This window comes from Brienomyrus brachyistius, chromosome 12 (assembly GCF_023856365.1).
Source record: "Brienomyrus brachyistius isolate T26 chromosome 12, BBRACH_0.4, whole genome shotgun sequence".
In the NCBI taxonomy this organism is placed as follows: Eukaryota; Metazoa; Chordata; class Actinopteri; order Osteoglossiformes; family Mormyridae; genus Brienomyrus; species Brienomyrus brachyistius.
In genome coordinates, this window is record NC_064544.1 from 19,635,688 (window position 1) to 19,659,284 (window position 23,597).

The 23,597-nt window shown below is 46.4% G+C and overlaps 1 protein-coding gene across 1 annotated transcript in view; it reads right to left on the minus strand.

Moving 5' to 3' along the window:
• Window positions 1-23,597, minus strand: part of LOC125704987 (uncharacterized) — a 132,253-nt gene that overhangs the window by 104,451 nt on the left and 4,205 nt on the right. Inside the window, exon 3 of the mRNA XM_048971234.1 lies at window positions 12,065-12,241. Coding sequence (XP_048827191.1) covers window positions 12,065-12,241 — 177 coding nt within the window. The remainder of the gene's footprint in view (window positions 1-12,064; window positions 12,242-23,597) is intronic.

Here is a 23,597-nt window from a genome sequence, read left to right on the forward strand (position 1 = left end):
CCGAACCGCCAAGAGGAAGGTGTGACATTACTGCCTGAACTGCCCGCAGGGAAGGTGTGAAATTACTGCCAGAACTGCCCTCAGGGAAGGTGTGACATTACTTCCCGAACCGCCCGCAGGGAAGGTATGACATTACTGCCTGAACCGCCGACAGGGAAGGTGTGACATTACTGCCAGAACTGCCCTCAGGGAAGGTGTGACATTACTGCCCGAAGGGAAGGTGTGACATTACTTCCCGAACCGCCAAGAGGAAGGTGTGACATTACTACCCAAACCGCCCGCAGGGAAGGTGTGACATTACTGCCCGAACCGCCAAGAGGAAGGTGTGACATTATTACCCAAACCGCCCGCAGGGAAGGTGTGACATTACTGCCCGAACTGCCCTCAGGGATGGTGTGACATTACTGCCCGAAGGGAAGGTGTGACATTACTTCCCGAACCGCCAAGAGGAAGGTGTGACATTACTAGCCAAACCGCCCGCAGGGAAGGTGTGACATTACTGCCCGAAGGGAAGGTGTGACATTACTTCCCGAACCGCCAAGAGGAAGGTGTGACATTACTACCCAAACCGCCCGCAGGGAAGGTATGACATTACTGTCCGAACCACCCGCAGGGATGGTGTGACATTACTGCCCGAAGGGAAGGTGTGACATTACTTCCCGAACCGCCAAGAGGAAGGTGTGACATTACTACCCAAACTGCCCGCAGGGAAGGTGTGACATTACTGCCCGAAGGGAAGGTGTGACATTACTTCCCGAACCGCCAAGAGGAAGGTGTGACATTACTACCCAAACCGCCCGCAGGGAAGGTATGACATTACTGCCCGAACCACCCGCAGGGAAGGTGTGACATTACTGCCCGAAGGGAAGGTGTGACATTACTTCCCGAACCGCCAAGAGGAAGGTGTGACATTACTACCCAAACCGCCCGCAGGGAAGGTGTGACATTACTGCCTGAACTGCCCTCAGGGAAGGTGTGACATTACTGCCCGAACCGCCCGCAGGGAAGGTGTGACATTACAGCCCGAACTTCCCAAAGGGATGGTGTAACATTAATGTCCGAACCGACTGCAGGGATGGTGAAACATTACTGACCGAACCGCACGCAGGGAAGGTGTGACATTACTGCCCGAACCGCCCGCAGGGAAGGTGTGACATTACTGCCCGAACCGTCCGCAGGGAAGGTGTGACATTTCTGCCCGAACCGCACGCAGGGAAGGTGTGACATTACTTCCCGAACCGCCAAGAGGAAGGTGTGACATTACTGCCTGAACTGCCCGCAGGGAAGGTGTGAAATTACTGCCAGAACTGCCCTCAGGGAAGGTGTGACATTACTTCCCGAACCGCCCGCAGGGAAGGTATGACATTACTGCCTGAACCGCCGACAGGGAAGGTGTGACATTACTGCCAGAACTGCCCTCAGGGAAGGTGTGACATTACTGCCCGAAGGGAAGGTGTGACATTACTTCCCGAACCGCCAAGAGGAAGGTGTGACATTACTACCCAAACCGCCCGCAGGGAAGGTGTGACATTACTGCCCGAACCGCCAAGAGGAAGGTGTGACATTATTACCCAAACCGCCCGCAGGGAAGGTGTGACATTACTGCCCGAACTGCCCTCAGGGATGGTGTGACATTACTGCCCGAAGGGAAGGTGTGACATTACTTCCCGAACCGCCAAGAGGAAGGTGTGACATTACTACCCAAACCGCCCGCAGGGAAGGTGTGACATTACTGCCCGAACTGCCCTCAGGGAAGGTGTGACATTACTTCCCGAACCGCCAAGAGGAAGGTGTGACATTACTACCCAAACTGCCCGCAGGGAAGGTGTGACATTACTGCCCGAAGGGAAGGTGTGACATTACTTCCCGAACCGCCAAGAGGAAGGTGTGACATTACTACCCAAACCGCCCGCAGGGAAGGTATGACATTACTGCCCGAACCACCCGCAGGGAAGGTGTGACATTACTGCCCGAAGGGAAGGTGTGACATTACTTCCCGAACCGCCAAGAGGAAGGTGTGACATTACTACCCAAACCGCCCGCAGGGAAGGTGTGACATTACTGCCTGAACTGCCCTCAGGGAAGGTGTGACATTACTGCCCGAACCGCCCGCAGGGAAGGTGTGACATTACAGCCCGAACTTCCCAAAGGGATGGTGTAACATTAATGTCCGAACCGACTGCAGGGAAGGTGAAACATTACTGACCGAACCGCACGCAGGGAAGGTGTGACATTACTGCCCGAACCGCCCGCAGGGAAGGTGTGACATTACTGCCCGAACCGTCCGCAGGGAAGGTGTGACATTTCTGCCCGAACCGCATGCAGGGAAGGTGTGACATTACTGCCCGAACCGCCCGCAGGGAAGGTGTGACATTACAGCCCGAACTTTCCACAGGGATGGTGTAACATTACTGTCCGAACCGACCGCAGGGAAGGTGAAACATTACTGACCGAACTGTCCCGCAGAGAAGGTGAGACATTACTGCCCAAACCGCCCGCAGGGAAGGTGTGACATTACTGACTGAACTGCCCGCAGGGAAGGTGTGACATTACTGCCTGAACTGCCCACAGGGAAGGTGTGAAATTACTTCTCGAACCGCCCGCAGCGAAGGTGTGACATTACTGACTGAACTGCCCGCAGGGAAGGTATGACATTACTGCCTGAACCGCCCGCAGGGAAGGTGTGACATTACAGCCCGAACTTCCCGCAGGGAAGGTGTGAAATTACTTCTCGAACTGCCCGCAGGGAAGGTGTGACATTACTGCCTGAACTGCCCGCAGGGAAGGTATGACATTACTGCCTGAACCGCCCGCAGGGAAGGTGTGACATTACTGCCAGAAGGGAAGGTGTGACATTACTTCCCGAACCGCCAAGAGGAAGGTGTGACATTACTGCCTGAACTGCCCGCAGGGAAGGTGTGAAATTACTGCCAGAACTGCCCTCAGGGAAGGTGTGACATTACTTCCCGAACCGCCCGCAGGGAAGGTATGACATTACTGCCTGAACCGCCGACAGGGAAGGTGTGACATTACTGCCAGAACTGCCCTCAGGGAAGGTGTGACATTACTACCCGAAGGGAAGGTGTGACATTACTTCCCGAACCGCCAAGAGGAAGGTGTGACATTACTACCCAAACCGCCCGCAGGGAAGGTGTGACATTACTGCCCGAACCGCCAAGAGGAAGGTGTGACATTATTACCCAAACCGCCCGCAGGGAAGGTGTGACATTACTGCCTGAACTGCCCGCAGGGAAGGTGTGAAATTACTGCCAGAACTGCCCTCAGGGAAGGTGTGACATTACTTCCCGAACCGCCCGCAGGGAAGGTATGACATTACTGCCTGAACCGCCGACAGGGAAGGTGTGACATTACTGCCAGAACTGCCCTCAGGGAAGGTGTGACATTACTGCCCGAAGGGAAGGTGTGACATTACTTCCCGAACCGCCAAGAGGAAGGTGTGACATTACTACCCAAACCGCCCGCAGGGAAGGTGTGACATTACTGCCCGAACCGCCAAGAGGAAGGTGTGACATTATTACCCAAACCGCCCGCAGGGAAGGTGTGACATTACTGCCCGAACTGCCCTCAGGGATGGTGTGACATTACTGCCCGAAGGGAAGGTGTGACATTACTTCCCGAACCGCCAAGAGGAAGGTGTGACATTACTACCCAAACCGCCCGCAGGGAAGGTGTGACATTACTGCCCGAACTGCCCTCAGGGAAGGTGTGACATTACTTCCCGAACCGCCAAGAGGAAGGTGTGACATTACTACCCAAACTGCCCGCAGGGAAGGTGTGACATTACTGCCCGAAGGGAAGGTGTGACATTACTTCCCGAACCGCCAAGAGGAAGGTGTGACATTACTACCCAAACCGCCCGCAGGGAAGGTATGACATTACTGCCCGAACCACCCGCAGGGAAGGTGTGACATTACTGCCCGAAGGGAAGGTGTGACATTACTTCCCGAACCGCCAAGAGGAAGGTGTGACATTACTACCCAAACCGCCCGCAGGGAAGGTGTGACATTACTGCCTGAACTGCCCTCAGGGAAGGTGTGACATTACTGCCCGAACCGCCCGCAGGGAAGGTGTGACATTACAGCCCGAACTTCCCAAAGGGATGGTGTAACATTAATGTCCGAACCGACTGCAGGGAAGGTGAAACATTACTGACCGAACCGCACGCAGGGAAGGTGTGACATTACTGCCCGAACCGCCCGCAGGGAAGGTGTGACATTACTGCCCGAACCGTCCGCAGGGAAGGTGTGACATTTCTGCCCGAACCGCATGCAGGGAAGGTGTGACATTACTGCCCGAACCGCCCGCAGGGAAGGTGTGACATTACAGCCCGAACTTTCCACAGGGATGGTGTAACATTACTGTCCGAACCGACCGCAGGGAAGGTGAAACATTACTGACCGAACTGTCCCGCAGAGAAGGTGAGACATTACTGCCCAAACCGCCCGCAGGGAAGGTGTGACATTACTGACTGAACTGCCCGCAGGGAAGGTGTGACATTACTGCCTGAACTGCCCACAGGGAAGGTGTGAAATTACTTCTCGAACCGCCCGCAGCGAAGGTGTGACATTACTGACTGAACTGCCCGCAGGGAAGGTATGACATTACTGCCTGAACCGCCCGCAGGGAAGGTGTGACATTACAGCCCGAACTTCCCGCAGGGAAGGTGTGAAATTACTTCTCGAACTGCCCGCAGGGAAGGTGTGACATTACTGCCTGAACTGCCCGCAGGGAAGGTATGACATTACTGCCTGAACCGCCCGCAGGGAAGGTGTGACATTACTGCCAGAAGGGAAGGTGTGACATTACTTCCCGAACCGCCAAGAGGAAGGTGTGACATTACTGCCTGAACTGCCCGCAGGGAAGGTGTGAAATTACTGCCAGAACTGCCCTCAGGGAAGGTGTGACATTACTTCCCGAACCGCCCGCAGGGAAGGTATGACATTACTGCCTGAACCGCCGACAGGGAAGGTGTGACATTACTGCCCGAACCGCCCGCAGGGAAGGTGTGACATTACTGCCCGAACCGTCCGCAGGGAAGGTGTGACATTTCTGCCCGAACCGCATTCAGGGAAGGTGTGACATTACTGCCCGAACCGCCCGCAGGGAAGGTGTGACATTACAGCCCGAACTTTCCACAGGGATGGTGTAACATTACTGTCCGAACCGACCGCAGGGAAGGTGAAACATTACTGACCGAACTGTCCCGCAGAGAAGGTGAGACATTACTGCCCAAACCGCCCGCAGGGAAGGTGTGACATTACTGACTGAACTGCCCGCAGGGAAGGTGTGACATTACTGCCTGAACTGCCCACAGGGAAGGTGTGAAATTACTTCTCGAACCGCCCGCAGCGAAGGTGTGACATTACTGACTGAACTGCCCGCAGGGAAGGTATGACATTACTGCCTGAACCGCCCGCAGGGAAGGTGTGACATTACAGCCCGAACTTCCCGCAGGGAAGGTGTGAAATTACTTCTCGAACTGCCCGCAGGGAAGGTGTGACATTACTGCCTGAACTGCCCGCAGGGAAGGTATGACATTACTGCCTGAACCGCCCGCAGGGAAGGTGTGACATTACTGCCAGAAGGGAAGGTGTGACATTACTTCCCGAACCGCCAAGAGGAAGGTGTGACATTACTGCCTGAACTGCCCGCAGGGAAGGTGTGAAATTACTGCCAGAACTGCCCTCAGGGAAGGTGTGACATTACTTCCCGAACCGCCCGCAGGGAAGGTATGACATTACTGCCTGAACCGCCGACAGGGAAGGTGTGACATTACTGCCAGAACTGCCCTCAGGGAAGGTGTGACATTACTGCCCGAAGGGAAGGTGTGACATTACTTCCCGAACCGCCAAGAGGAAGGTGTGACATTACTACCCAAACCGCCCGGAGGGAAGGTGTGACATTACTGCCCGAACCGCCAAGAGGAAGGTGTGACATTATTACCCAAACCGCCCGCAGGGAAGGTGTGACATTACTGCCCGAACTGCCCTCAGGGAAGGTGTGAAATTACTGCCAGAACTGCCCTCAGGGAAGATGTGACATTACTTCCCGAACCGCCCGCAGGGAAGGTATGACATTACTGCCTGAACCGCCGACAGGGAAGGTGTGACATTACTGCCAGAACTGCCCTCAGGGAAGGTGTGACATTACTGCCCGAAGGGAAGGTGTGACATTACTTCCCGAACCGCCAAGAGGAAGGTGTGACATTACTACCCAAACCGCCCGCAGGGAAGGTGTGACATTACTGCCCGAACCGCCAAGAGGAAGGTGTGACATTATTACCCAAACCGCCCGCAGGGAAGGTGTGACATTACTGCCCGAACTGCCCTCAGGGATGGTGTGACATTACTGCCCGAAGGGAAGGTGTGACATTACTTCCCGAACCGCCAAGAGGAAGGTGTGACATTACTACCCAAACCGCCCGCAGGGAAGGTGTGACATTACTGCCCGAACTGCCCTCAGGGAAGGTGTGACATTACTTCCCGAACCGCCAAGAGGAAGGTGTGACATTACTACCCAAACTGCCCGCAGGGAAGGTGTGACATTACTGCCCGAAGGGAAGGTGTGACATTACTTCCCGAACCGCCAAGAGGAAGGTGTGACATTACTACCCAAACCGCCCGCAGGGAAGGTATGACATTACTGCCCGAACCACCCGCAGGGAAGGTGTGACATTACTGCCCGAAGGGAAGGTGTGACATTACTTCCCGAACCGCCAAGAGGAAGGTGTGACATTACTACCCAAACCGCCCGCAGGGAAGGTGTGACATTACTGCCTGAACTGCCCTCAGGGAAGGTGTGACATTACTGCCCGAACCGCCCGCAGGGAAGGTGTGACATTACAGCCCGAACTTCCCAAAGGGATGGTGTAACATTAATGTCCGAACCGACTGCAGGGAAGGTGAAACATTACTGACCGAACCGCACGCAGGGAAGGTGTGACATTACTGCCCGAACCGCCCGCAGGGAAGGTGTGACATTACTGCCCGAACCGTCCGCAGGGAAGGTGTGACATTTCTGCCCGAACCGCATGCAGGGAAGGTGTGACATTACTGCCCGAACCGCCCGCAGGGAAGGTGTGACATTACAGCCCGAACTTTCCACAGGGATGGTGTAACATTACTGTCCGAACCGACCGCAGGGAAGGTGAAACATTACTGACCGAACTGTCCCGCAGAGAAGGTGAGACATTACTGCCCAAACCGCCCGCAGGGAAGGTGTGACATTACTGACTGAACTGCCCGCAGGGAAGGTGTGACATTACTGCCTGAACTGCCCACAGGGAAGGTGTGAAATTACTTCTCGAACCGCCCGCAGCGAAGGTGTGACATTACTGACTGAACTGCCCGCAGGGAAGGTATGACATTACTGCCTGAACCGCCCGCAGGGAAGGTGTGACATTACAGCCCGAACTTCCCGCAGGGAAGGTGTGAAATTACTTCTCGAACTGCCCGCAGGGAAGGTGTGACATTACTGCCTGAACTGCCCGCAGGGAAGGTATGACATTACTGCCTGAACCGCCCGCAGGGAAGGTGTGACATTACTGCCAGAAGGGAAGGTGTGACATTACTTCCCGAACCGCCAAGAGGAAGGTGTGACATTACTGCCTGAACTGCCCGCAGGGAAGGTGTGAAATTACTGCCAGAACTGCCCTCAGGGAAGGTGTGACATTACTTCCCGAACCGCCCGCAGGGAAGGTATGACATTACTGCCTGAACCGCCGACAGGGAAGGTGTGACATTACTGCCAGAACTGCCCTCAGGGAAGGTGTGACATTACTGCCCGAAGGGAAGGTGTGACATTACTTCCCGAACCGCCAAGAGGAAGGTGTGACATTACTACCCAAACCGCCCGCAGGGAAGGTGTGACATTACTGCCCGAACCGCCAAGAGGAAGGTGTGACATTATTACCCAAACCGCCCGCAGGGAAGGTGTGACATTACTGCCCGAACTGCCCTCAGGGATGGTGTGACATTACTGCCCGAAGGGAAGGTGTGACATTACTTCCCGAACCGCCAAGAGGAAGGTGTGACATTACTACCCAAACCGCCCGCAGGGAAGGTGTGACATTACTGCCCGAACTGCCCTCAGGGAAGGTGTGACATTACTGCCCGAACTGCCCGAAGGGAAGGTGTGACATTACTGCCCGAACTGCCCTCAGGGAAGGTGTGACATTACTGCCCGAACTGCCCGCAGGGAAGGTGTAACATTACTGCCTGAACTGCCCGCAGGGAAGGTGTGAAATTACTTCTCGAACCGCCCGCAGGGAAGGTGTGACATTATTGCCTGAACTGCGCACAGGGAAGGTGTGACATTACTGCCAGAAGGGAAGGTGTGACATTACTTCCCGAACCGCCAGGAGGAAGGTGTGACATTACTGCCCGAACCGCCCGCAGGGAAGGTGTGAAATTACTTCCCGAACCGCCAAGAGGAAGGTGTGACATTACTACCCAAACCGCCCGCAGGGAAGGTGTAACATTACTGCCCGAACCGCCCGCAGGGAAGGTGTGACATTACTGCCCAAACTGTCCGCAGGGAAGGTGTGACATTACTGCCCGAACTGCCCGCAGGGAAGGTGTGACATTACTGCCTGAACTGTCCGTAGGGAATGTGTGACATTACTGCCCGAACTGCCCGCAGGGAAGCTGTGACATTACTGCCTGAACTGTCCGTAGGGAAGATGTAACATTACTGCTCGTACTGCAAAGGCTAAAGTTGACCAACTGAGGGGCAGAGTAGAAATTTGGGTGGGCATTGCCACCCCGCCCACTTCTAGATCCAGCTGTGCTCCTGATTCTGAATTACCTGTCCATCTCTATATAGCTTATTATTCTTTAACTTTACAGACACCATAGAACATTGTATAGAAATGTTTTATTATGTACATTTTATCATGTTCATTTCTTTATTATGTATAAACCTGATGTGATTTCTTTTGATGCATGGCCCAAAACCCAGGTAATAAAGGACTTAAATGCTCTAATGTAAACACTTACAGGTAAGAAGCCAGCATGAACCAAATATTGTAACCCTCCGAGGGGGCCTGAGAATATGGAAGATTCACCCCTTTCTTACTGTATCCCACCAGGGAGTTTAATAAACATCAGGAAATCAGCGTCTCTCTCTCTCTCTCTCCCTCCCTCTCTCTCTCTCCTGCAGCCCACACACCTGACTACTCCAAGCACAGCACAAAGTACAGGCAGGAAGCTTGAGATACACTTGGACTTTTGCTTGGATATGGTCAAGCAAAGTAGGAACTGTAAATGAACTGACCTTAATGAGTGTTATAGTCAGGTACATTGCAATTCGTTCCACTTGAAAAGTTACATCTTAAGCTGTGGTGTAAGTGTGTGGCTCAGTAGCTGAAGTATTTGGGCTTGTAATCCAAAGTTTACTGGTTCAAATCCAGCTTCAAGTGGATAACTGCATGTTTATGGGCCTTTGAGTTATGAAAAACAATGAATGTAGTAAATCACTATATTCTCAAATTTCTTTTTGTAGTTTTGTGAACAACACTATTTATTAAACAAACAAATCTAAATTGGTAGAATGAAGAATTAAAAATGAAAATAAGCTACTATTTAAGAAATATTCCTTGGAGCAACAAACTGGATTTACAATATTTTCCTTGAGACTTGAAGGAAGAGTCTGTTAACCTAACAGGAAATGTGCCGGTAAATTTCTGTCAGTATATTTTCCGACTTTTTTGACGGATTTTTTTTACAGTGTGGATGAGATAGGAATGGTGTGTGCAAGCACTGCTGCTGTTTTCCTTCACTCCAGCTGAGTTCACCATCTCTGTAATGAAACCGACTCTTTGCTCTGCTGTTAGTGTATCAAGCTGTTAGGCTTGAACTCCATCTTAATTAAACTACGACAGCATCGTTTTCACTGCTGTTGTGTTATCAGTGTTTCTATTGCGGAAAAATAGGTTCTGCTTGAGCTTTTTTATTCTCACAAATGCCCATAAATACGTTTCTATCGCAGGTCTGTTTTAGCCGGCGAATGTAAGTGAAGCGCTCGCGGTTCCGCTCTGTGGACTGGATGCATAGACAATGCATTTCTGTTAAGATGTTGAATCATTGACGTTGTGCTATTGTGGTAAGCTAATTTGGTTTTGTAATGGACACACTGTACAGTATTTTCGTTTCTCTTATGTTTGAAATTGTTCCAAACTTAAGACATTTTGCGTCTTTTTCTCGGACATTCCTCGCTATTTTCCCTGTCTTCATCCATTGCGCCATGAAATCAAACCTGCTACACGTATTGCAGCTAAAGCGAGTGTTGCCAACTATTTTCAATGGAAAGTAGCTAAAGTCTACTGGAAAAGTCGGCAAATGTAGCTAGATGACGTCATGCGTATATTTGCATATTGATGACGTAATTACGTCGTATTTGCATTCTGCTTGTTTTCCCTAATCCTTCTTCACGTGTCCAGACGTTATCAATTACGTTACATATTTTCTATCAGACAACACAACGGAACTTATTAACCAGCAGTTACATCCTCTGCAATGGAATAAGAAGAAAAAATAAATAAATAAGAAAAAATAAGAAGAAACGGTCAAATTAAATAATTTTATTTCAAGCAAAGGAGAAGCAGGTAAGTGATTAGTCCGTGGCAACACCGTTTGCACATGCGCAGCTCATTCACATCTATATCAGCTGCCGTGCGGTAACGGGAATATGCTGCTCCTTTCAGCCAGAGCTAGCGCTCACTGATCAGAGCAGACACAGGGAGATGAGTAACTGTACCGGGAAAGCAAGACCTCACGCTTACAGGACAGTACTGGCGACAAAAGTCGCTAGATTTGTCGCTAGGCGCTTTTTTGAAAAAAAAAAGTCGTCAAGGGGGTCTGAAAAGTCTCTAAATCTAGAGACAAAGTCGCTACGTTGGCAACACTGGCTAAAGCACACTGTGCGACAGTAATAATCCTCTGAGTGAAACACGATGATCACTAAGCAGTACATAGTCGTGCGGATTACACGAAGCATCGAAGCAAAGAATTTACTCGATGAATCGTTGCAGCCCTGTTATTTAGCTGAACACGTCTCCATCTTCTTATTGCTTTAGTTATTTATATAATATTATTTCCTTCCTTAGACCACATGCACGCTGTCTACAACTAAGTCATTGCACCTGTAACAGCCAATGGCTAGCCTGTCTTAACTCCAGTGCAATACTGTACTAGCTAATTGAGTGCAGTAAAGTTTGAAACTGCATTAGCCTTCCCTGGTATTCTTACCGACGCCACCAGTGAGGTGCCACCTTACCTGTACCTTCCTCATACAGTCATTGCTTCTAACACTTTAATAAACATCAAGTCCTATGAGATAGCCTGGCTCATTTTCTGATGAAGTACACACATACTATTACTGAAACCACCCAGATATGTACTTTCTTCCAAGTGGTAAAAAGTCAACCGAATTATGTTCAGTTAATACGAACCGAAAGTCAAATGAAGTTCTGAAGGTCAGCCTCGCTAAATGAGCCCCCCTACAGACGCAATCGCGTCATTGCATTCGGCTGCGCAGCATTTAAGGTGGAAAATCCGAATAAGGAGAATACGGAGCCAATTTCAAACTCGTCGAGCAAAGACACAACATACAGAGGCGAGTGGAAACGCAGTGAATGGCTTTATATGTAAACTTAGCTCGTTAATCATACTCAACGGGTAATTACGGGCATCACAGTGGACCCTGAGCTGAGGTAATTTTTCCATAGTGCAAGTTCTGATATTCGTGGCGGAATCTCATGATTTGTGCGTGAGAGACAATAATTCCGCATATATAATGCTGTACATTACCGCACTTAAGCTACCATATAGGTAAAGATGAATATAAATAAAAATGGAAAGAATAATATGACTTTATATATTGTGACTGAAGCAGCAATAATTTACGAATAAGAAACGAACGTAAACAGCTCCACACAGTGACATCACACCTTTCACCCCGATATACTCGCCTCCCACAGTGTTAATAAGAAACCAATGCCATGTGTCCATGTGTCTTAAGCCATAAAACAGAAAGGCTCACTTGCCTGCTTCCTGTATTTCCACCCGTGTTTCACGTTGCTCCTGCTCTCTGTAAACCACACACTTGTACACTCCTGCATCTGCAGTCCTCACACTGTCAAGCAGCAGAGAGAAGTTGCCTTTGGGGATTTCCTGAGAGAAGAAGTGGGCTCTGCCCCTGTAGGCATCCCCCTGTGATTCAGGTCTGCTCTGACCCCCCTGGAATAGGTGCACGATGGTGTCTGAATCAGTCCTTCTCCAGTCCACCTCCAGCTCCTCCAAAGGCAGGGGTCTGTCCACAAAGCAGGGCAGCAGTACAGCTCCTCCCAGCCGGGCTGTTAGAGAACCAGCAGAGCCGTGTAGCAGGAAACCTACCGCAGGAATAAGAGATATAAAATCACTTAATGCCTCAAAGCATTAAATAATAAGCACGGAACATATACTGCAACTCAGTTGCTTGAATATTTGGTAAGAAAATATTTGTATAATAATTAGTACACCCAAAACAAGAACAACTCAATTACATTTCTTCAGCATTATTATACGAGGTACCAGACACGTAAAACCGTCTTCATAATGTACATACCATCAGCGTTAACGACGAACACGATCAAAATAGCGCTGAAAGTATTGATCTGCATCGCCACCTTTAGTCTTGTATAAAAAACTATATACAACAAGACTAGGCAAAATTTTGCTGTATATTCGTTTTTACAAACAGTCTGTGTGCGCATTTACTAACGCAGTTACATACCTACAGGAAATTGATTTTTTTCTGGTCATACTTTTACTTTCAGTTTACACTTAGATTAAACACGCCCAACGCACTTGAATTAAGCCCACATTTTAACAAACATATAATTTACATATTATTTAGCTTTTAAGTGGTCTGATCATTCATAATATTAACATTAGTCACTGGAGTCACAGATACAGTGTAACATCAGTGACTGTAACACTGTAACAGTGACACTCTACTTGCCTGCCCATGGAGAGTATTTAAAATCAGTGATATAAAAGGTATATGGGATATGAGATTATTTTAATTTCAAGGACTCAGCCCTTCCAGTGATGTGTACAGTCAGGACCATAAATATTTGGACAGACAAAGTTTTTTGTATTTTTTAGTTCTGTGCATAACCACAATACATTTTAAAAGAAACAAGTCAGATGCAGTTGAAGTGCAGAGTTTCAGCTTTAATTCAGTGGGTAGAACAAAAACATTGTGTAACTAAAGTAATTTTCCTACACAATCCCCTCCTTTCAGGGGCTCATAAGTAATTGGACAAATTAATATAACTGCAAATAAAATGTTCAATTCTAAAACTTAGTTGAAAATCCTTTGCAGCCAATGGCTGCCTGAAGTCTTGAACTCTTGGGCATGAGCAGATGTTGGTTTCCTCCTTTTTAATGCTCTGCCAGGCCTTTACTGCAGCAGCTTTCAGTTGATTTTTATTTGAGGGTCTTTCCCTCTGTAGTTTAGTCTTTAGCAAGTGAAATGCATGTTCAGTGGGGTTGAGATCAGGTGACTGACTTGGCCATTCGAGAATATTCTATTTCTTTGCTTTATTAAAGCCCTGGGTTGCTTTTGCTGTGTGTTTTGGGTCATTGTCCATCTGTAGTATGAAATTCCGCCCAGTCAATTTGGCTGGATTTGAGCAGACATGATGTCTCTGAACACCTCAGCATTCATTCGGCAGCTTTCATCCTGTGACATCATCAAGAGACACTAAAAACCCAGTGCCACTGGCAGCCATGCTGCCCAAGCCATCACACTGCCTCCACCATGTTTTACAGATGATCTGGTGTTCTTTGGATCATTAGCTGTTCCAGACCTTCTCCGTACTGTTTTCTTTCCATCATTCTGATACAGGTTGATCTTGATTTCATCTGTCCAAAGAATGCTCTTCCAGAACTGTACTGGCTTTTTAGATGTTTTTTCCAAAGTTCAGTCTAGCCTTTCTATTCTTACGGCTTATGAGTGGCTTGCAACTTACAGTGAACCCTCTATATTTGCTTTCATACAGTCTCCTCTTTATGGTGGACTTGGATATTGATACATCTACCTCCTGGAGAGTGTTGTTCACTTGGTTGTCTGTTACGAAGGGGTTTCTCTTCACCATGGAAATGATTCTGCGATCATCCACCACTGTTGTCGTCCGTGGACATCCAGGCCTTTTTGCGTTGCTGAGCTCACCAATGCTTTCTTTCTTTCTCAGGACGTACCAAACTGGATTTTATCACTCCTAATGTGGCACTTTCTCCAATAGTTTTTTTCTGTTTTCGCAGCCTCAGGGTGGCCTGTTTCACCTGCATACTGAGTTCCTTTGACCGCATGTTGTATGTTCACACCTCAGTCTTTCAAATGCAAACAAGACACCTCAAATCAACTCCGAGCCTTTTATCTGCTTAATTGATAACGAAAGAACGAAGGAATAGCCCACACCTGTCCATGAAATAGCTTTTAAGTGAATTATCCAATTACTTTTGGTCCCTTTAAAAAGAGGGCGGCACATGTTAATGAGCTGAAACTCCTAAACCCTTCATCCAGTTTGAACGTGGGTACCCTAACATGACATCTGAGAGTCTGCACTTTATCTCCATGACCATTGTATAACTTCAGTGGGGATATATTTCAGTAAACAGGTAAAATAGTAAAACTTGTGTTAATGAACGACAATGTTAATGAAGGATATAACAAAAACTGAACTCATATAATTTGATTTTGTATCTTTTTAAAAACATTGTTTTATATTAATGGTTTCTCAGACTTTTAATGTTGGTTGTGTGATGAGCTGCTTTACAGGTGCAGAGCATCTTTGAAATATGATAAAAAAAGAACAGAAAAATCAAATAAATCATGAGGAAAATGTGTTATTTAATCAGGCATCACCTGTATGAATGTACATGCTGAGGCTTTCAGTTCTGTGTAATATTTTACGCGTGTTTTAAGCCCTGCAACCTCTGTGACGTGGTTTCCACCTTCAAATGGAAAATGACACATACAGTATATACAGTGTGTCAGAATCAGGGGTGTGGGAAATGGGGGGGGGGGGGCATGCCTCCTAATATTGGCAGCCCCCCCCCCAAAAAATAAATAAATAAATAAATAAATTCCAAATTGGAACACCCTCAGTTTAAAACTGAACTCACAGGGCTTCTCTTACTGGGCACAAAGCTGGGGTACACCCTGGGCAGGATTCCAGCTTCCTACAGGTTAAATTCACACACATTCATACACATAGGCAATTTAGAGATACCAGTTAGGTTGACTGTGTGTCTTTGAACTGGTTGAGCTGGTTATCCTACGATTATTATTTGGTGATTTTTGATTATGCCTACGCAAGGCAAAGTCAAGTGAGAAACATTCAGTCACTTTACTAGTATCTGTTTTGCTTTTTTTTTCACTGAAGAAAAATGCACCCGGAGCTGATGTCCAATCCCTGTTATCAGTGTGAGAGTTTAGGTACTTTGTCTTTCTCAGTGGAGTGATTACAGAAACAGGTAGTCCAGCTTAATCACAACATGTTAGAATGAACACGCAGGAGCTGAAGACTGTGATCAGTGAACGTTTATGCAGAATATTGGTAATAACACTGGACATTTCAACACTGCAAACAACACTGCAAAGGTGAGTTAGATTATCATCATCTGATATGCAAATATTTACACAGGAAGGATTCTGGAATGTTGTCTTGATTTTTCTGATTTCTGATTGTTTTCTTGTGATTAATTTTCCAAGTAATACATTCTTTCACTAAGCAGTGTCTCTTCTAAAGAATTGGACAAGCATTTATGCTAAGCGGATATCCTGAGACAGATAAATGGTTCCATATAACAACAGTATAATATACAGAGTTCAGTTCAGAAGAAGCAGGATAATCTGAAGAATCCCATGATGCTCTTCCCAGGTGACTTTAGGCTGGTTTCAAGTAGAGTTACTGGTCCTTCCCAGTATGTGTATGTAAACCAGCTGCACAAGCAATTTTTGGTTGAAACAAAACCCTGGTCTGGATTTGTACTTTCTGGACCTGAAATCTCCACCTCTGCCCATATATACATGTACATATTAATAAAAGATGCATGAAAACCATCCATGTTGCATATTTCTGAAATCCCACTCCCATAAACAAACATAAAAATACATTTATCCTTCTAAATGTCCATCAATCCATCATAACCCCTTCTCAAGTACAGTTCCATGGTGAGTCTTTCCCTAAAGCCCAGAGCAGGGTACACCATGGTGGGGTGCCAGTCCATCACAGGGCACATCATCCACTCACACACAATGGGCCACAATGGACCCCATTTTTCCTAAATGCATGTTTTTGTGAGTGTGTGAGGAGGAACCAGAGTACATGGAGGAAACCTTTGTAAACTTACTTATGGATGAAGCCATGATGATCAGAAATATAATTCCAGTTATTGCTGATATGTAGGTATGTATTTTAACTGACAAATCGCTCTTCAAAAGTACGAAACGAAGAACTGAAAAGAGGTGAGAATGGAGTCAAATGCCATTAAATTCATGACAGGTACACAGTTAAAAAAATAATAAGATGTATTCAGTGACCCTGTGCATTCCATTGCCTGTGACCTGGGGGTTCTGGGTTTCAATCCCATGTTGGACACTGTGTTACTGCAAACCACATAACATACAGAGCACATGCAATCTACACACAGACACAGAGGAGGGGGACTCAAACCCACATGACATGGGAAGCACATGCAAACTATAAATTACAGTATGAAAATCATCACACATTTTTAGAAATGTGAAATAGAACCTCTGTGAAATAGAACCTCTATGCCCAATTCTGGTCCAATACTCCTGAAATCCATAGAAGCTTACTTACTTTTGACCATAATAAAAAAGACGAACATAAATACGATTCCACCAAAAATCCCTCCAAATATTGCTTTTCCAGCTGGAGTTGAATCTTTTGCTGACTCAATGACAGAACCTGAAATGAGTTAAGAATAGTCAGTCACCATGTAATTAATGGCAGACACAGGAAGAAAAAAACAGATGTGTTCAGTGGTTCATTTATTTAGCAGATGCTTTGGTTGTGCAAGCGAGGATCAGAGAGCAGGATGAGCCAGCAGTTTACAAATCTCTTTACTCTGCCAGCCCCGAGACATCAACCAACAAATATGTGATCAGACCCTGCTTTTAGCAAACAAGCCCACTCATGCTAATGTTAGTATGCCCAAGGGGGTAGGCAGCTAGCTGACCCCCAGAGGATTTTTTTCCTCCTTTCTTGGGAGTTAGGGTTCCTCTCCTCCGTTGTCATCTGGCTTTCTTTATCTAATTTCTTTGTCTTTCCTTTTTCCTGTTTTGTATAACTATCTCAACATCAAAACATAGCCATATAAAGCGCCTTGGGGCTACTCCGTGGTGAATGGCGCTATATAAAAAATAAATTGAATTGAATCAGGGGCAGAGAGTCTAAACCTGCAGAGCCACACAGAAGAAGAAGAGTTATTGTGGAGAAGCGACTCAATGTCTCTCTACTCTCTCCTAAACATGGGTATCAGTCCAAAAGGAGTTGCTAAATTGCCCGTAGGTGTGCATGTGTGAGTGAATGGTGTGTGAGTGTGCCCTGTGATGGGCTGGCCCCCCCATCCTGGGTTGTTCCCTGTCTCGTGCCCATGGCTTCTGGGATAGGCTCCGGACCCCCCACAACCCAATAGGATAAGCGGTTTGGAAAATGAATGGATGGATGGATGGATGTTTCAGATTTTTTGAAATTATTATTGCTTATTTATTTTGGTAATATTGTCTTTTGTTTATTTTTTAATTGCTGGTAGCTCTGCCATGATTTGACACAAAAGCGGGTGTTGCTATAAAAGAAGACGTACTTATAAAAGAGGGCGTGGCTATAAAAGAGGGTGTGGCTATAAAATAAGGTGTGGCTATAAAAGAGAGTGAAGCCTATTCATCTTTTTTTTGGCTGGTTCTGGGGCAGGAGCCTGAATATGTAGCTTGTGCAGGTGATTTTTGTTTACATACCCTTTTGTGGAATTGCTGATTTATCCATTTTGTTTTCAAGTTAATCTAGTTAGTTGTTTTACTATTTTATTAGTTTCTTTATTTTTATTTGTAAAAAGTTTCCGCATCCACATGGATGGTGTTGGGCTGCCAGTTGGGCTGCCAGAGAAGCTACTGCCTTACACACACATATTTTACAGCTCTACCACAGCAGGCTGCTCAGCAGTCCTGGAGGGAGGGGGAGGCTGGTCCAATACAGTCATGAAACGTCAGTGAGGGTGTTTGGCTGGGAGACATTATTCACCCTAAATCATGATTCCAAACAGCTATAAAGCCAAACTGCCCCCCAGTCTAAACAAAGGCAGTTTACTCCCTTAATCCATCAGCCTCCCTCTGGTCCAGGTGTTGACAGGAACCTCCAGGCCTGCAGAGCTGTGGAGCAGCTACTTCAGGCTGCTCTTCCTCGCTTATTATTATTTTAAATAAACTTAGTTTCTTATCTATTTAAAATGGTCCCCTTTCAGGCAGCTGGGCACTGGAGCAGTTCAGGTTAAGCAGCTGTCTAAAGGTAAACAGGCCGAGCTTCTCCCAGGACTTGGGCTGGGAAACTTCAGGTTACTGGTCCTTGTCTTACCCACCATGCTAAGGACTGGCCCTCTTAACTGGGTTACTGCATAGGGGAGTAAGATGGGGATTCAGGTGGGAATCAAACTCTGATTTAAAGGTATAGACACTCCTCTACTTATTTTGAAATACAGACACTCCCCTATTTATGAACGAGATACATTCTGAACACCCATTCGAAACCTGAAATGTTAATTTTAAGGGTATACGCAAGTACTAAGAATTAGGATGCTGGGAGTACGCACGCTACACTTCTGTGTGACGGGAGTAGCGGCCAGAAGTCGTACTAGACGGAATTAGCGCGCAGAAGAAAAAAAACGTTGCGGACAGGAAACTGGAGCCCAACTAGCACAATTTGGACTTACAGTTCTCTTCATTCATATGTCTGAAATGTCTTCTGTATTTTGAAAGCAGAGTGACAAAGTCACCTAAAGTCTGTACGGTAATGAGACGTAAAATTAGCAGTATGTGCTAAAACACTGAAGATGTTTGGCATCTTCAAAGATGCACCACAGTGTGTTTAATATTTTGTCAGGGGCTGCTACTTCATTCAGATTTACTGCCCATGTTTCAAATCCATAAAATGACATTTTACTTATCAGAAGCTTTTGTCCAAAGCAGCATGCAATTGGCCATCAGAGATTATGGTCAGCCAATGTTCCTGAAGCAGATGGGACTAAGGGCCTAGCTCAAGTATAGTTACACTACCAGCAATGGGATTTGAGCCCACAACCTTCCAGACATGGGCAAAGAGCCCTAACCTGCTGAGATGCACATCACCCCACATTGTTACACTTAAACTTACCTAAGCAAACAGCTGTGACTATGATGGTGCGTATTAAAGACAGGGTCACCTTTTCTGTAAAGTCAATGTAAGAGGTATTTTAACAAACACAACACAATTATCACACATCTCAAGTTACCACTAATACCTTGGCATAAACAGTTTGTACTGTCAGTTAAACTGGTATTTATCACATTGAATAATGTACAACTACTGGATTTGGGATTTAAACAACAGGTGCATGGAGGTTGTTGTACCATGCAATTCCAGTGCACTGCAGACCAGCGCCTCTCTCTCAGAAGAGCTAAACATGTTTTGTGGTCAGTTTGAAGCAGATAACACCCCCCCCCCCCCCCCCGAACCGGAGAGGGCGTGCACCGCAGGTGACAGCACCGTGTTCTCCGTTACCGAAGATGACATGTGTAGACCTTTCATGAGGGTGTCACTCACAAAGCAGCTGGCCCAGACGGTATCTACGACCGTGTCCTCAGAGCATGGGTAGGCCAGCTAGTTAGAGAGTCACAGACATTTCCAACCTCTCCCTCTCCTTATCCATAATCCCTGCATGCGTCAAAATATCCACCATCATCACTCTGCTGATAACCACTACAGCAACATCCCTGTATGACTGGTGGCCAGTTGCTAAGATCTCCATTGTAAGCAAATGCTTCAAGAAACTGGTCAGGAACTTCATCTGCTCTGCGCTGCCTGACACATTAGACCCTCTTGAATGCACAAATCGCCAGAACAGGTCCACCAATGACGCCATAGACCTGACCCTCCCCACTGCCCTCTCCCACCTGGACAACAGGGACACATAGGTGTGAATGCAGTTTGTGGATTACAGCTCAGCATCCAACACCATATTTCCCTCCAGGCTCAACTGGAAGCTCAGAACGCTGGATCAAAACAACTCTCTGTGAAGCTGGATCCTGAACTTTGTCTGACCGACGCTGCCTTACACTGTCCAGGAGCGTGGATACCATCTGGGCCAAAATGTAAGTACACCAGTAAGTACACTCCTGAGGTCCACAAGTCTGAATCATAGTCAGTTCCCACTTTCTCATTGTCACTGACTGGTTATTTTTCATTAGCAAACTTCATAGTCAAGAGAAAGCACAGGTAACTTTACCAACTCTCAAGGCAAAGTACACGTAGCAAACAGAAGTCACACAGTGTAACACAGAAGCAGCAGAATGGCAAATACAACAAAGGGCAACAAAAGCAAATACTGCGGGAACCAAAAACGTAACAATGCTGTATCAGTACAATTTAAGTTGGCTGAACTGTTTCGCATGTGGTGGTTTACACAATGATTATTTTCATGCTGTATATCATTTTGGGTGTAAAAGTACAATGGGGAACTACATAATCAATTTTGACCAAAAAGACTAAAGCAACTGAAAATTATGCCAAATGATGACAATGGTACAAGACCATATGTAACGGAATGTTTGGAAATTTGTGTGAAGGAATTATTAAATGAAGTACTGCTGAAGTGACATTATGGTGTGGGGTTTACGCTGCATGCTTTGCAAATGTTAGTAAATCTTTACTTAAAGGCAGTCATTATACTGCACTATAGATACCTTCATAATGCATTATAATGCATTCATAAATTATTAGAAATATGGCTATAAATATTTATTAAAAAGCCATAACACATTAAAGCCATGTTTATTATGCATTATGAATGCTCTATGATTTGTATACCTAGGTAATAATCATTGTTGATGTATTTTATTATTTTGTCAAGCTGTCACCTTCTTTGAACAGTGTATGTTGGAAACGGAAGGGAAATATGAAAATAAGGAAACATACTTCTTGAGTCCACATATGGATCCATAATAAACAGCAGCAGGATATTCAGCAGATTGATGACAGCACAAGTAACAGCCTCTCCTGCAGATCCTGAGAAACACCAGTGACACACAATAACGTTCAGTGAACATTTAGCAGTATTTAGATCTAGTAGCTCTGCAGACTGGATCCCAGTTTTCCTGTCACAGCTTCCTCTTGCTTTGCTGAACTCAGTGAATCTTGCATTAATGGTGACACGACTGACTGCTTGCATTCGAAATTCTGTAATTTCTTTTCCATGCCTTTATTCATTAAAATGACCTCTGAAATTGGAAATTACACTTTACACAATTTAACAATGGATCATACCATCAAAGTACAATGTTGTTACCGCCATCGTTCAAACAATGGTTTTGGGAGGCACCTGCGTCGTAACTGCATAGTTCCAACTACGCAAGTTGCTACTATGCTTTTAGGAAATGTATCCCTGGTTTGGACATCAGAACAGCTGGATTGATTTACAATGACTTTCAGTGCAATGTAACCAATCAGATGCTAGATTACTTCCACCAAGATTATGTTCTACTTCTAAGAAACATATTGCAGTAAATAGCTTTTTGGGTGGCAAGTTCATCCATCCTTCCATTTACTGAAACCGCTTGTCTTGTGCTGGATGTCTGCAGGATATACCAGAGACTATGGGCGTAAGGCAAGGAACAACTCAGGATGGAGCACCAACCCATCACAGGACACAGTTTGGCAAGTCTTATTCTAAGAAGCTATGTTTAGTGGGGACCATGTGTCAGCCAACCAGAAAAAAATCCGTAATGTTTCTGTTTCACCAGTAGGAGGAGCTCTTACGGACTCTCTCATACTATAATTGCATAAAATTAAGAAATAATAATAAAAAAAGAGAAATGACTATGGTAGCATGGTGGTGCAGTGGTTAGCACTGCTATCTCATACCTGTGGGACCCGGGTTCGAGTCTCTGCCATGGCTCCATGGTGTGGAGTTCATGTTCTCTCCCCATATCATCATGGGGTTTCCACCGGTTTCTCCCCACAGTCCAAAAGTATGCTGAGGTTAACTGGAATTACTAAACTTCCTGAGTGTGTGACTAATGTGTGAGTGCCCCTGTGATGGATTGCCCCCCCATCCTGGGTTGTGCCCTGCCTTGTGCCCTGTGATGGATTGGCACCCCATCCTGGGTTGTGCCCTGCCTTGTGCCCTGTGATGGATTGGCACCCCATCCTGGGTTGTGCCCTGCCTTGTGCCCTGTGATGGATTAGCACCCCATCCTGGGTTGTGCCCTGCCTTATGCCCTGTGATGGATTGCCCCCCCATCCTGGGTTGTGCCCTGCCCTGTGCCCTGTGATGGATTGGCACACCATCCTGGATTGTGCCCTGCCCTGCCCTGTGCCCTGTGATGGATTAGCACCCCATCCTGGATTGTGCCCTGCCCTGTGCCCTGTGATGGATTGGCACCCCATCCTGGGTTGTGCCCTGCCCTGTGCCCTGTGATGGATTGCCCCCCCATCCTGGGTTGTGCCCTGCCCTGTGCCCTGTGATGGATTGCCCCCCCATCCTGGGTTGTGCCCTGCCTTGCACCCATAGACTCTGGGTTTGGCTCTGGACCCCCCACAACCCTGAATAGGACAAGTGGTTACAGTAAATGGATGAAAGAATTGACTATGGCTTTTAGTTATTCTCCATTCACTATATTAAGTGACAGTTTATAAATATTTATGAAAACTGATAACTGTTCTCATAATTCATTGTAGCACATTCATACAGTATTATTCACATGGGTATAAATATTTATAAACAGATATAGCACATTATAGCCATGTTTCTCATGAATTATGAATGCTCTATGAAAAACATCTATAATACACTATAAAAACCTCCAAAATGCATTACAATGATCTGTATAAGAATTAAGGATACTTTGTGCTGCATTATGAAGTTATTTAGTGCATTACAGTTTGAGACCTTCATAGAGCATTCATAATGCATAACACACAGGACTATGTCTTATGCCATTTTATAAATAGTTATAACTGTGTTGATAATACTTTATGAATGCATTATAATGCATGATGAAGGTATGTGTAATGCAGTACAAGTAAAGTGTTGCCATTCTGGATTTACATGCATACATTATTTATACAGACATTATTCAAATATGCAGACATTTACTAGTGAAATTGTTGACACCTCCTGCATCATTATCTTTAACCTTCATAAATACATTTTATTTATTACTGTTGCTACGTATGCTCACCATAGAACATAAAATTAAATAGACAAATTACAAGACATAAATAATTAACAAAATCTGTCTTTAACAGTGTTTCA